General features: G+C 42.1%; 2 protein-coding genes across 2 annotated transcripts; both read right to left on the bottom strand.

Moving 5' to 3' along the window:
- Nucleotides 1–245: 245 nt before the first annotated feature.
- Nucleotides 246–902, bottom strand: cldn26 (claudin 26; the record flags this gene model as incomplete). The annotated part of the gene is made up of 1 exon (XM_079160579.1): nt 246–902. The coding sequence occupies one exon, from the start codon at nt 900–902 to the stop codon at nt 246–248; it is 657 nt and encodes a 218-aa protein (XP_079016705.1).
- A 2,245-nt stretch (nt 903–3,147) lies between these two features.
- Nucleotides 3,148–10,807, bottom strand: lztr1 (leucine zipper like post translational regulator 1). The gene is given in 21 exon segments (XM_079161022.1): nt 3,148–4,031; nt 4,478–4,558; nt 4,690–4,795; nt 5,921–6,070; nt 6,260–6,543; nt 6,725–6,894; nt 7,008–7,182; nt 7,633–7,728; nt 7,855–7,947; nt 8,135–8,287; nt 8,289–8,311; nt 8,314–8,358; nt 8,361–8,563; nt 8,661–8,800; nt 8,913–8,970; nt 9,057–9,140; nt 9,529–9,637; nt 9,743–9,822; nt 9,925–9,981; nt 10,065–10,127; nt 10,233–10,807. Coding segments are annotated over 21 exon segments (2,439 nt in total). The 5' UTR covers nt 10,385–10,807; the 3' UTR covers nt 3,148–3,914.
- Between the last annotated feature and the right edge of the window lie 1,195 nt (nt 10,808–12,002).

Raw genomic sequence — 12,002 nt, 5'->3', positions numbered from 1 at the left:
ATTGTTATTATGTCACATTACTTTAATAGTTTATTTGATGAGGACAATCTCATAATTAACCAGAAGCAGAGACGACGGGAATTTGTACAATTTGACTTAGAAATGAACAAATAGAACACATGTAGCTGTCCTTTTATATCAGTCAGAAGTGTTATTCTTGGGCTACTGAAGTAATTTAATTTCACTCCACAAGCCTCCATGTTAAGTATATCGATGTGCAGACGACACATTTGGCAATAAGAAATCTATAAAACCTCTGTCTTCAGGTAGTGCTTTGTCCTGTGCTTCGCCTGCGGGCTGTTTGGCACACTTGCCGGCCTCTGGTCGTAGTCCCCCATGCACACAGCGACAAAGAACAGAGTCCCTCCGATGACCAGAGCCAAACCTCCAAACCACCCAGAGAACATCGCCTCTCCATACTCCCAGCGAGGCATCACATCAGGGAAACCCTCGTCCCAGAAGTCCACCACAGTTGTGTAGGCCACAAGAGAGACGGGAGCCAGAGTGGTGAGCCCCGACACCCAGGACAGCACCCCGCCGAGGATGAGGAGCCTTCTCTTCAGGCCAGGCTGCCCCACACACATCCCAACCCCCTCCAGACCTGGGACGGCAGCCAGCAGAGCCGAACCTCCAGTGCCTACAGACACTAACATGAGCACCCTGGAGATCTGCAGGTCCATCGGCAGCCCCATGATGGACTCATAGGCCTTACACTGAACTCCTACCTCCTCTGTGTAGAGGCAGGTGTGCCAGAGTCCAGAGAACCAGTTCTCCACTTCGTTCAGGTCAGAGTTCATCGTCTTCCACAATGGAAGGAAGGTGGTGATCAGAGAAGTGACCAGACCTCCAAACGTCACAAAGAGTGCAGTCCTTTGCATCACTATAGGTGTTAGAAAAACCATCTTCTGCCCTCTGCGCTGTGATTCCTGTTCAAGTGTGCAGGTCTATGTAACAGGTTGGGAGACCCAGAGTGGCTCTGTGGCCCGTCCTACCTGCTCAGGTAGCAGGACCAACCGGGCCAGCCCACTTATTCAGCTGCCTCAATAAAATGCAGCTGATAAGTGAGAGATAATCCAGGACCGTGGCAGGACAACAGACATACTGTTTTGTTTCAGTGTTCAATATCATCACAGGGAACAATGAACTCTGTTTTTAGATGAAACCAAATATGTCCAGCGGGAGTGTGGGCTGTGTGCACGCAGGTGAACTGAAATGAATGAAACATGAGCAAGCTGGGCACGGGAGGTACAAACCAAAAAGAAGACTTAAAAGCTACTCCAGGCATTACTATACTGGCCTGTTTCTTTCTAATTATTTTCTTTTACGGTTGTAATTATTTCAGATGAGTTGTTTTATTGATGTCACTGATGAGACTTGGTCATTATTTTAGTTAAGACATTTACACTCTAAGGAAATCAAAAGAAGGAGCTTTCGATTTGCCATGTGTCTCAAGTATCTGGACTATGAATAGCACTTTGTGCTCGCTGCAACGGTACTTACAACAGAGTCCAAAAGAGTCCAACACACTGTGAATTCCACTGAGGGTCTTTACAGAACGTGCAGAACAAATGGCAGCGAACAGAAAACTCGATCTACTGCCTCAGCATTTAGGTCAACCTTTCTCTCAATCCCGTGAGCAAAATGTGCTCTATAACTTAAAAAATAAAAAGGTCAAAAAGCCTCAATTATTCACAAAATGCCACATTTTCTAGCAATCTGTTTTTTAAATTTATTTTCAAGTCAAACTAAATGTAGTTGTAATGTTTAGGGTTGGTATGACTGTCTAGACTACTGTAAAAGGACAAGTATTTTTAAAAGAAGTTGCAATTTGTTCAAACAAATTAACCTATTAAATTTTAATTTAACTCACTTGAGTTAATCACAATCTTTGCAAGGGCAAAACCCTGCAGAGGCCGAAGGAATTCGGCCTCTCAAACCAAGGAGCATTGTCTGACCTTATCATCCATAGCTCTGTGGAAACTGAAACCCCTGAAGGACGTGGCTAATTTGATGAAAGGTCAAGGACTAACCTTCAGCTTTTCACATAGTGTATAGGTTGCAATGGCTTTGGGCGTAAGTCTTTGTTTGGATTTCAGATTTGTGCAAACATTCAATATAAAAATAGTTGTGAATACTCCACTGAGTGTTTTGGAAGAAACTGCATCGGTTCTGAAGTTTCTTTCTTTGTGACATTCAGTTTGAATCTATATCATAAATAACACAGAGCACTGCTGACTGCGGGGGTACTGAGGGGGCCATGGCATTTAGATGAAACTGCCCATAAAGCCAGTGGGGCGAGCACTACTTAAGTTCAGCCAAAGCAGATACAAAGTAAATCTGCTCTTTGCTTGGGTGAGTATAGGATTAATTGGAATATGTATGAAAAATTGACTTTTAAGTGCTTGTGCATATACATTTAGGGATATGAAGTGCCTTCCAATTCTCAAAATGTGACCCAAGACAACCAAGTCAGTTTTTTGTGGGCTGCCGAGTTCAGAAAACATGCGATTCAACAAGATATTCAGATGTGGCTCCCCATCCTGTGTCAGCTGCAGGCTCATTAGAATAGTTGTGAACTTAAACTAACTGTCACATAACTACAGATAAATACATGAACTTTAACTCTGCATTTAGGAGGAAATTGGGGTTCAGTGACAGGCGTTTAAGAGAGAAGTTGAATACAGGTACATTCTTACTGACAGGATGAGAAAAATAGTTGAACATTAAAACATGTAAATATGTGCAAGTAGAAACCCCAAATATAAGTATGAAAATGAGCATATGTCCTCTTTAATAAGCAGCGTAAAAGTAAATTAGGTCTGAGGGTCCAGTATGTTTATGACGACTCAGTCTAATAACAACAGGGCCTGATGAGGAGTCGAAACATCATTTAATATAAATACTGGGCTTCTATAGGAAGATCACTTTTGGCAAATTTGACCATATATCAACAACTGCCAAAAGAAGGTGGTGCAAAAACTTAAATTACATTATAAGGTAGTTTACTCATAAGCTAAAAGAGGCACATTGGAAGCTCTAAGAAAAATGACTGTTAAGTGGTTATGAAGTGAGTTCAACATCTGTATTTCACAAGAGTTCAGAGTGCCGGGGGCCACAGAGACTCAGTACAACAGCGCTCATTTTCTATAAGATTTATTAAGGCTTTAAATACATGGAACCCATGTGGGTACATATTTAATAACAGCATACTGATGTCACTAAATACACATTGCTATATCTTGTAGATAGACGGGGCTTGTCCGTTAGTATTGGTAAGAGGTGATTAGTATTACAAATATGTGTGCTAATGAAAATAACATTAAATGAAACAAATAGCTTTAAGACAGACATACATTCTAATTATTTTCATATGATGATTATGATTCCTGACAACATTTAATCCAGGCTTGATAACCGAGTCAGAGCTGACGATAATACAAGTGATCAATACAGATTTATGGATAAATAATCCATTTAATAGTATACTTTGACTTTAGATGACTTAGAATGTATTCGAGCAGAAAACAGCCGAGGGCAACACTTGAACCTCTATAGTGTCACAAGAGTCAATTGTCAATTATTACAGTCCACTGCATATCTATTTAAAAAATGCAGCAGCAATACTGAGCAGAATAAAACGTTGCAAATGTTTCCTCTGCTCTCAAAATAAATAAATCACAAACATAAAAAGGGAATTTCTTTTGGACAAATTATAACTCATTGAGATGCAGAGTAAGAACAATTTGATACAACGTGGATAAAAGCCATCTACGGTATGTGGGTCTGGAGCTGCGACGGCCAACATAAAGAAAAGTACTACGCGTTGGTGACGAGGGAATAACTAGAAGTAGTTTGAGCAGAGATGTATGGCTTCTGTGAGGAGAGGAGAAAAGAGCCCGGCTCTCGGCGTCATCCTAAATGTCGGAGCCCATCTCAGCACACTGTTTGTCTGATATGTGCGTCGCTAGAGACTCAATGATGTCCAACAGCAGCAGCTGGCTGAGAGACCGCAGGTTGGGGAGCTTGGATACCTTTGGGAGGGGAGGAGAGCAAAGAATGAGGGAAAAAAACCAGCCATAAACTAAGACAAGACAATGAGTCAAACAGAGTCAAATGAGGAATAAGCAGCACTTGATTGGTCATGCACAAAAAAAAAATGAAGATAAACAGAAAGAAGCAGAAACAGCAACAATAGAGCTAACACTGCAGTGAAGCAGGGTGAGAATTGAGTGCTTCGCTGTTTCTCTGAATAACAAACAATAATCAGAGTGGCACTATGACCCTTGTCGCAATGTGATGAGGTGCTTGTACAGCCGGCCGGCCTGTAAACAGTCTCCTCTCTACGTAGCAGATGGAGGATGATCCACTAGAAGGCCAAAGGTGTCAGCGTCCCGCAAAGGAGACGAGCCTACAGGGTTAGCTCAGCTGCAGTGAGTGGGCAGCAAACCCCCAGGGCTCCGGATACAAGCCCACCCACCTTAATGAACTGGTGGACAATAATGTGCAGGCAGTGCTTCTTCATGTCCAGAGCCTGGGTCTTATCAGCTGCCTCCAGAATCTGAAGTATTGGGGGGAAAAGTGCGTGAGCAAATGATTCACTCTGCGGAAGAAAATGTCTTCAAGTATGGGACAACATTGTAAAATGAGGTCACTGCTGCCCCGCCCCCCCGTGGGTGAAAACACAAATACCTGCAAGACATTCTCCACATTGACGTTCATCTCCAGATTCTGCTTGCAGTAAGCCTGCATCCTGTTGTTCGAAAACCCGTAGTAATACGGTGCAGCAAACAGATAGCTGTTCATCACAGGTTAAGGAGAAATGTTTCTCTCTGTGCTGCAGCACAAAACCTTTATGTGAATTAGACGGCGACGTACCTGCTCATTATGTGCAATAGGCAACAATAACACTGGACATGAACACAGCGAAAGACAATTACGATGCTTTGAAAATAAAAAAATAAAAGTTATCTTTTGTTCCTTGTATTGAATTTTGTGGTCACTCGAGAAGTAACCACAAAAAAAGTCTAATACACAAGTGCAGTTCCAATAATGGCCACTAGATGCTGACGGTAGCATTTCTATGGATCCCAATGAAATCATTATATTTAGAGATGCAATCATGGCATTTTTCTTGGCCGATAACTTACATTTTCCCCAAAACTGCACCAAGTTACAGGACAGTCTCTCACGCTCCCTTGAACAAATATCAAAATTGGCAAAAAATTACTTTTGAATATTGGTTCTTAAAAAACAAATAAGTTTGAACTATTCCCATATGTATTTTCGTGCATTATGTTCATGGCACCGTGTCCTAACTGGCCGCGAGCGACGCAGCACTCTGCATCGAGACGTGCCGTTTTGAGCATTGACGTAATTTCCAGAAAGTATCACAATATAAAATGTGTGTTTAAAAAGTACAAACGTAGGATGATAGCAAGTAATACTCACCCATCTTTTAAGTGGTTACGTCGTCATATCTATCTCAAGGTTTATACCGAACCATAAATTGTTTTTTAATCTTAAGCCTGAACCCATACCTCTGGTTTGGCCGCCACTCACAGGTAGTGCCTGCACAAAACTCCCCAACTTCTCTGTAGAAATTAAATTCATCACATATTTGCCACAATGAGTTTCAAGTCTCCACAGAAGACATCAAAGCTATTAGAAGTTTGTTTTGGGTGAGTTTGCCTTGATTGAGCTTATCACACTCAGCCATTGTGGTCACAACTTTCTTATCCCACCGTGACACCACCACAGTTCCCTTTTCAAAAGGATGGGGATTCTTTCATCATTTCTTTTCATTAAATTCGTAAAAAATGTTCATAAAGATGATTTCAAACTGGTCATTATGGCGGGCTCTGCCTGCGAACTGCTTGATCTGGTGAATGAATATAAAGCAGTCTGACTCTGAGAAGGATACAGGGAGTCTTCTGGAGGCATGTTGACGTCGCCATAGTAGATGTAACGCAGCATGGACTCAAAGGCCTGCTTACTGGGAACCATCTCACCGATCGAGATATTAACCTGACCGTCCACAGGCATGAAGGAGCGGAACATCGCCTCAAAGTAACTAAGTACAAATATAAACGTTCAAAAGTGTCAGCCACTCAGATGAAATGCATTACGATGTCTCCAAGTACAAGGATGAGAAAATATTAGGCTTGGTCCCTAAAATGTTTGTACAGTTTGCAAAATGCATTTCTGGCCGGTCACTGGTGTGCGTGTATTAAACAGACCATGGAAACTGTGTTGTCCCTACCTGGATCGGGCTGCCAGTATGGCTTGATGAGCAGGTCGAGGGTGTCCGTCTAACAGCAGGACGATGTCGCAGAACTCCAGACCGCCTCCCTCCAGGTAAGCCTTCATGTCCTGGACCAGTGAGGTCCCGATGTCCACAGGCTGGTCCGAGTACAGTCTGAGTGGAGGCTGCTGCTTTCGTCGCACAATCTCCACAATCAGCGGGGTGGACAGACGTTCAAACTCCTTCGTCATGATCACCTGGTTGAAGTGCGACTCCTTCACCACAAAATTAAGGCAATGTTCCTAGAGGAAGAAATACACTGTTAGCATGAATGTAAGAATAGATGATTGTTCTACTGACCTCGCTTGATTGACACGTATTGTACTGACGACAGTCTGAACTTCTACCACTGGAGGGCAGTAGAAACTACATTAGCAGAAAGTGCTAACTTAGTCGTTAAGATTAAGAGTTATCCAGACGTACCTTGAGTTGGTCCAGTTGCAGCTTGTTGGCATTTTCACAAACACTGAGGACGTTCTGTAGGTCGACAGATGCCTCAATGTACTGCACACACAGCTGCTCGAGGCGGGAAAGCTGAAAACTAAGGGCCAGTTTGTATACATCCATAATTAGAAGGACATCCTGCACATGACCTATGGAGGCGAGCAAACAAAGAAAGAAGCTGATCAGTTCTTCTTGTCTCTCTTGGGGATTACTGCAGTTCCAATCTAAAGACTGATCAGAGCCACCATGAAGAGAGAGGTACCTCTGCGTGGGTACTGGATCTTGTCCGTGTAAAGGAACTGCATTAAGACCTCGAAAGGCTGGGCCTCCGCCTCTCTGATGGATACCTCCAGCATCGGCCTGATGCCTGCTGGGATATCCCTCGGGCTTCCAGCTGCCCCTTCGTCACTTTCCTCGCTGCTGTCCTGTTTAGCCTTCTGCACACAAAGACGGCAGATTACGCAACACGTTAACATCTAACAATCTGTTTAACATTGCAGCTGAGGTTCCTCTATAGCAGTGACCTCTCACAGTTACAACTGGACTGTATTGTAACGCCTGGGAATCCATGTATTTAATGGGTCATTATATATTATATACATTATACTGTAGATATATATCGAGTGCCACGAATCTGAATGATGATGATTTGATGAAAGTTGTGTACATTAAATATCAGTATTGTGATATTGGAGTAAAGATCTGGGAATTTGATGACATTGTTTGAATTAGGGGGTTTTCCTGGTCTTCAGTCTGCGTGATAGTTGAGTGACATGAACTACAAACGCCTCAGTCTGATTTTCTATCACATGTTAATGTCTATTTAATACCTTCTGACAACACCGAGAGTCTTGCCTTGTCTCAGAGGAAATGAAGCGTGCTCTGACCTGTCGCTGCCTATCCCAAGCCTGCAGGATTTTCTTCCGCAGCCACTGACATCTTGCAGTCACTATGGCAATATGCCCCAAGACTCTCTCCTCCCTCTGTAAACAACAAAGGAAAAAGGAGTCAAACAGGCTTAAAAAGCATCTGAGTAGGGTGATGTAAACGTCACCTTGTAATTTGAATCAGCAATTTAGAGGCTTAGCCTCCGAGTATCACAAACTCACCTCGCCCAGAATAAACTCCACGTCACAGAACTGATGATTCTCCCACAGTTTGCCGTAGTCCTCGTGGAGAGTGCACTGTGGGTAGCAGGAAAACTGCAAGTGGAACAAAAATATATATATTTTCAAGAGCTATATAACTTTTAGAGTTAGAGTTAATCTCCAAACAAGCTTGACAGTTTGCTTTAGACAGGAAAGACTTTCGACCACAGTGTCCAAATGATGCAAAAATATTTAGAGCAAGTGCTTTTATATTTCAACAAGGAATTAGTTTGACACTAACCTGGAATCTGTACATCTCCCCACTGCGCACATTGTTGTCCACAGTTCCTCCAAAGATGTACATGGCATCTTGAATCACAGCGGCAGCATGGAAGAGTCTCCCACTGGGCATCTGAGGGGGGCAAGGAAGGGGAAAGTAATAATTAAGCTTGTCACATATTTGTCATATCATTCAAACACTTCTATCGTCTGTTGACACAGCCCTCTGTAAATCCATTTGATTCATACCTCACTGTCCATGCTGGGATGGATCACCTCCCAGCTCTGAGAGTCCACATCGTAGCAGTGCAGTTCGTTGGGCAGAGTGTTGTCAGCCGCACCTCCAAATACATACAGGTGACGGTCAAAGGCAACCATCGTGTGGCCGTAACGTCTCTGGGGAGGTGGAGGGGAGCCCCGCAGTAAGTGTTCGGTCGGGATGCGTGTCCACCTGAGAAGGCGGAGTAAAGATTAGTCCCATGTAACACTGGCAACTACAGGATGAGTGACTGAGGTAAGCCATGGGCTCAAGAAAATGGTGTACTCACATGTGGCCCTTGAACTCAAACTGGAAGAGGTTGTTGGTGATTTTGGCTCCACTCTGACCAGAAAACACAAACATCTTGTCCCTGCATACGGCTACGGGGAAGTTGCAGCAAGATGGAGGAATCTCACCACTCTGATCGATCTGATGGACACAAAGGCAGAAACGGTGACGTTAACACATACAGTACAGTGTTGGTGAGCATTGTACTCTCAATGCGTTTCTGGTTATAGTTATTGAAATGTATTATACTGGCCTCTTCCCAACACGCATGTTCTCGATCTTGCAGATTGATGGTCCACATGTCATTCAGCCTGCACATGGGGGAAATATCTGTCAATATTATATGCAAAACAATTGATGTAAATTGTGACAAAAGCAAATAAAAAGTGAAACATACCTGGCATTCCCATCATAGCCAGCAAAAATCCACAGTTTATCACTATAGACCGTGGCCCCATGTGCAGACCGAGCCACTGGCAAGCTGGAACAGAGACAAAGGATGGGACGTAAGTTTTAGTGTTTTACAGATTCAAAGCAAAGACACACAACGTTTTGAAAAGGAACAGGTGGATTTTAACTGATCTCCACATACATCGTATCATGCATCCCAAAATAACTGTGTTTCTATGTGAAAGAAGAAAACATTATTCCCTGCTATTTAAAGTTAACAAGACCATCTTGCACCAAGGAAAAAAACAGCCACAGGAGAAAACAGAAAATCTGCTGCCGGTTATGTGCCCTTTAATGAAACTATTTAAGCAAAACAAATGAACACCAATACATGTAAGATAATTAGCTAAAATAATTAGCTTTAGTATTAAAACGATATAAAAATGTATCCTAAATCACACATCTTTAAAACACTTTACCTCCCCTCCACTTTCCATTCAGTCCACTGTCCTGTAGCAAACTTGTACTCAAAAAGGTCATTTTTGTTTTTCAGGTTTGAGTTGGAGTAGATGTCTCCAGTGTAGCCCCCTGAAAAAGATCAAGTCCACCATAATAGCATCAATATCACCTTAGTTTAAACGTGTAGCATGAATGACGTGTGATTATGAGGAACACAAGCTTGTAAAAAGTTACCAAAAACAAACATGCTGCTGCCATAGACCACAGCTGAGTGATGATATCTGGGAGCAGGTGGAGTTCCAGTGGTGAAGGCTCTGTAGTAAATATCACACAAAAGGCAATAAATCACATTTCACAGTCTGGAACTCATGTATTTGCTTATTTTAATGTGGAATTGTGCCTCACTGCAAACTTACCGACACCACGAGCAGTCCTTCACATCAAAGCGGAGCAGGTCGTTCAACATGTTCTTTCTATTGGGTGACAGAACATGTCAAATGCATTTCATGTGTTGGACAATGAGAATGAAGCAGGAAAAGCCACCAGTACTACTCACCCATTGTCTCCCCCAAATACGTAAATGGCATCTCTGTACGCCACAACAGTGTGCTTACTGCGCCTAATCAGAGCAAATGAAGTGGTGGATGAATAAACGGCTGTACATATGCAGATTAAGCCGGTGGAAGTCAGTTAAACTGCACCTACTCATCTGTCAACATGTTACCTTGCACCAACAAACTCATCACACGGAGGGAGTCGTCTCCAGCGATGAACGGGCTCAAATGGGCCAAAGTTTAGCGTCAAATATTCCACGCTGTCGGAGCAACTGTGGTCAAAATCAACACTCGGGGCCACTTTGGTTGATTTTAAGGACATTGTTGCTAACTCATCCAGCTGAATCACTTCTCAGGGCCCCTCGTCTGCAGACACGTCCACGGCCAACGCCATCGTTAAAAGTCAGTTAGCTGTGTGGCGCTGGTATTACCCTTTAGAAGAAACTGAAGTCCGCTTTAATGACGTTAAAGGAGTATGGTCTTCTATGCTAAGAGTTAGCTACTCGCGATGCTAAAAACTAAAGTTAGCAGCATAGCTCACCCTGGCTAGCTAGCTATCTAGCTATGTGCTAAGCTACAAAACAAGCAACAGCAAACAGTTATATAGAATTAACCGTCAACGGATAGCTACCAACGTTACACACAAATATCTTATCCGGTTCAATACTTCAGTTAAGTCAGTATGCATACGAAGTGAATGAGTCCGCAACAAGGCACCAGCATCACAAGCTAACGTTTCACTAACAAAACAAGAGTGTTGTCATGAAGTCGGCCAACCACGCCCCCGAGCGCGAGACTAATGAGTACTTCACTTCCTGAAGAAAAAATCGAAAACAAACCACATTTAACCCTCAACGGCCGAATACAAAGTGTACCGTTACGTATAACAGTTTAAACCAAATGTCAGTATGCATTAATAAAGGGTCATATAGTTTTATTTTCCAATAAGCTATGAGGACAGCAGTTATAAATGTTGATTCAGATATTTAAGGTCATGTGTTTCTCATTTTCTACTGCAGCTCTATATGAACTAGCCGGAGGGATTTTGCACAACCTGGCAACACAAATGTCATTCTTAACAATCGCTTATAACTGCACTGTAAAGCAACACTACATTATTTATTAACCATTTATAAAGGAATTATTACAGCTAATAAACCATTTATAAAGGGTGCTTTATTAGATGTTGATACATTCATGCTACTAAATGTACTATTCTATCTTTAGATATTTTAACTATGTATTCTGGCCTATCTTCGTAATTGATTTGATCATAGTTAAAGCATGTCAGCACATACAGTATATTTGTACATGTTTAATGTAAATCTAGATGTATATGAGAGATATCATATGATGTATTATATCAACATCAGTAGAATCAGTTTCAAATAAAAAAAAAAAATATTGAGCCACTCAAAATGTCTGCATGTCTCTGATCAGGAGTGTTTTGCAGGTGAAGAGGATTGTTAACTTTCTGACTCCTCTCCAAGTACACCATATTTATCTTATTTGTGAGTAACACATGTTTAACTGAGCACATTAAAGCTCATGGCAGAAAGCTGATACACTAAAAGAAAACAATGTCATCTCAGATTGAAGTCATTTTGTGTTCCCTCATCTTTGTTTCTGTAGTCGTGCTGTTGTCTCTTGTTGTCTCTCTTTAAGAATGTAAATAGACCTTATTCACAGCAGACATTTTGAGATGTAATATTACAAACAAGCCAGGTTACTGTACATGCTGGCTCACTGGCTTGACTCCATAGGAAATAAAACTTAGCCATCGTTAACATTATTCCACCTGTGTTCTTCCTGCTATGATCAAGTCAAAATGTCTGCTGCAAAAAATGTCCAATACACACTAAACAAAACTGCAGTGAAGATGCACAGATATTTGTATGAGGAACCATTTATACATCGTTTTTCAGAGAAGAAATTTGATA

This window comes from Pholis gunnellus, assembly GCF_910591455.1.
Source record: "Pholis gunnellus genome assembly, chromosome: 6".
Classification (NCBI taxonomy): Eukaryota; Metazoa; Chordata; class Actinopteri; order Perciformes; family Pholidae; genus Pholis; species Pholis gunnellus.
This window is presented reverse-complemented; position numbering and strand designations above follow the sequence as displayed.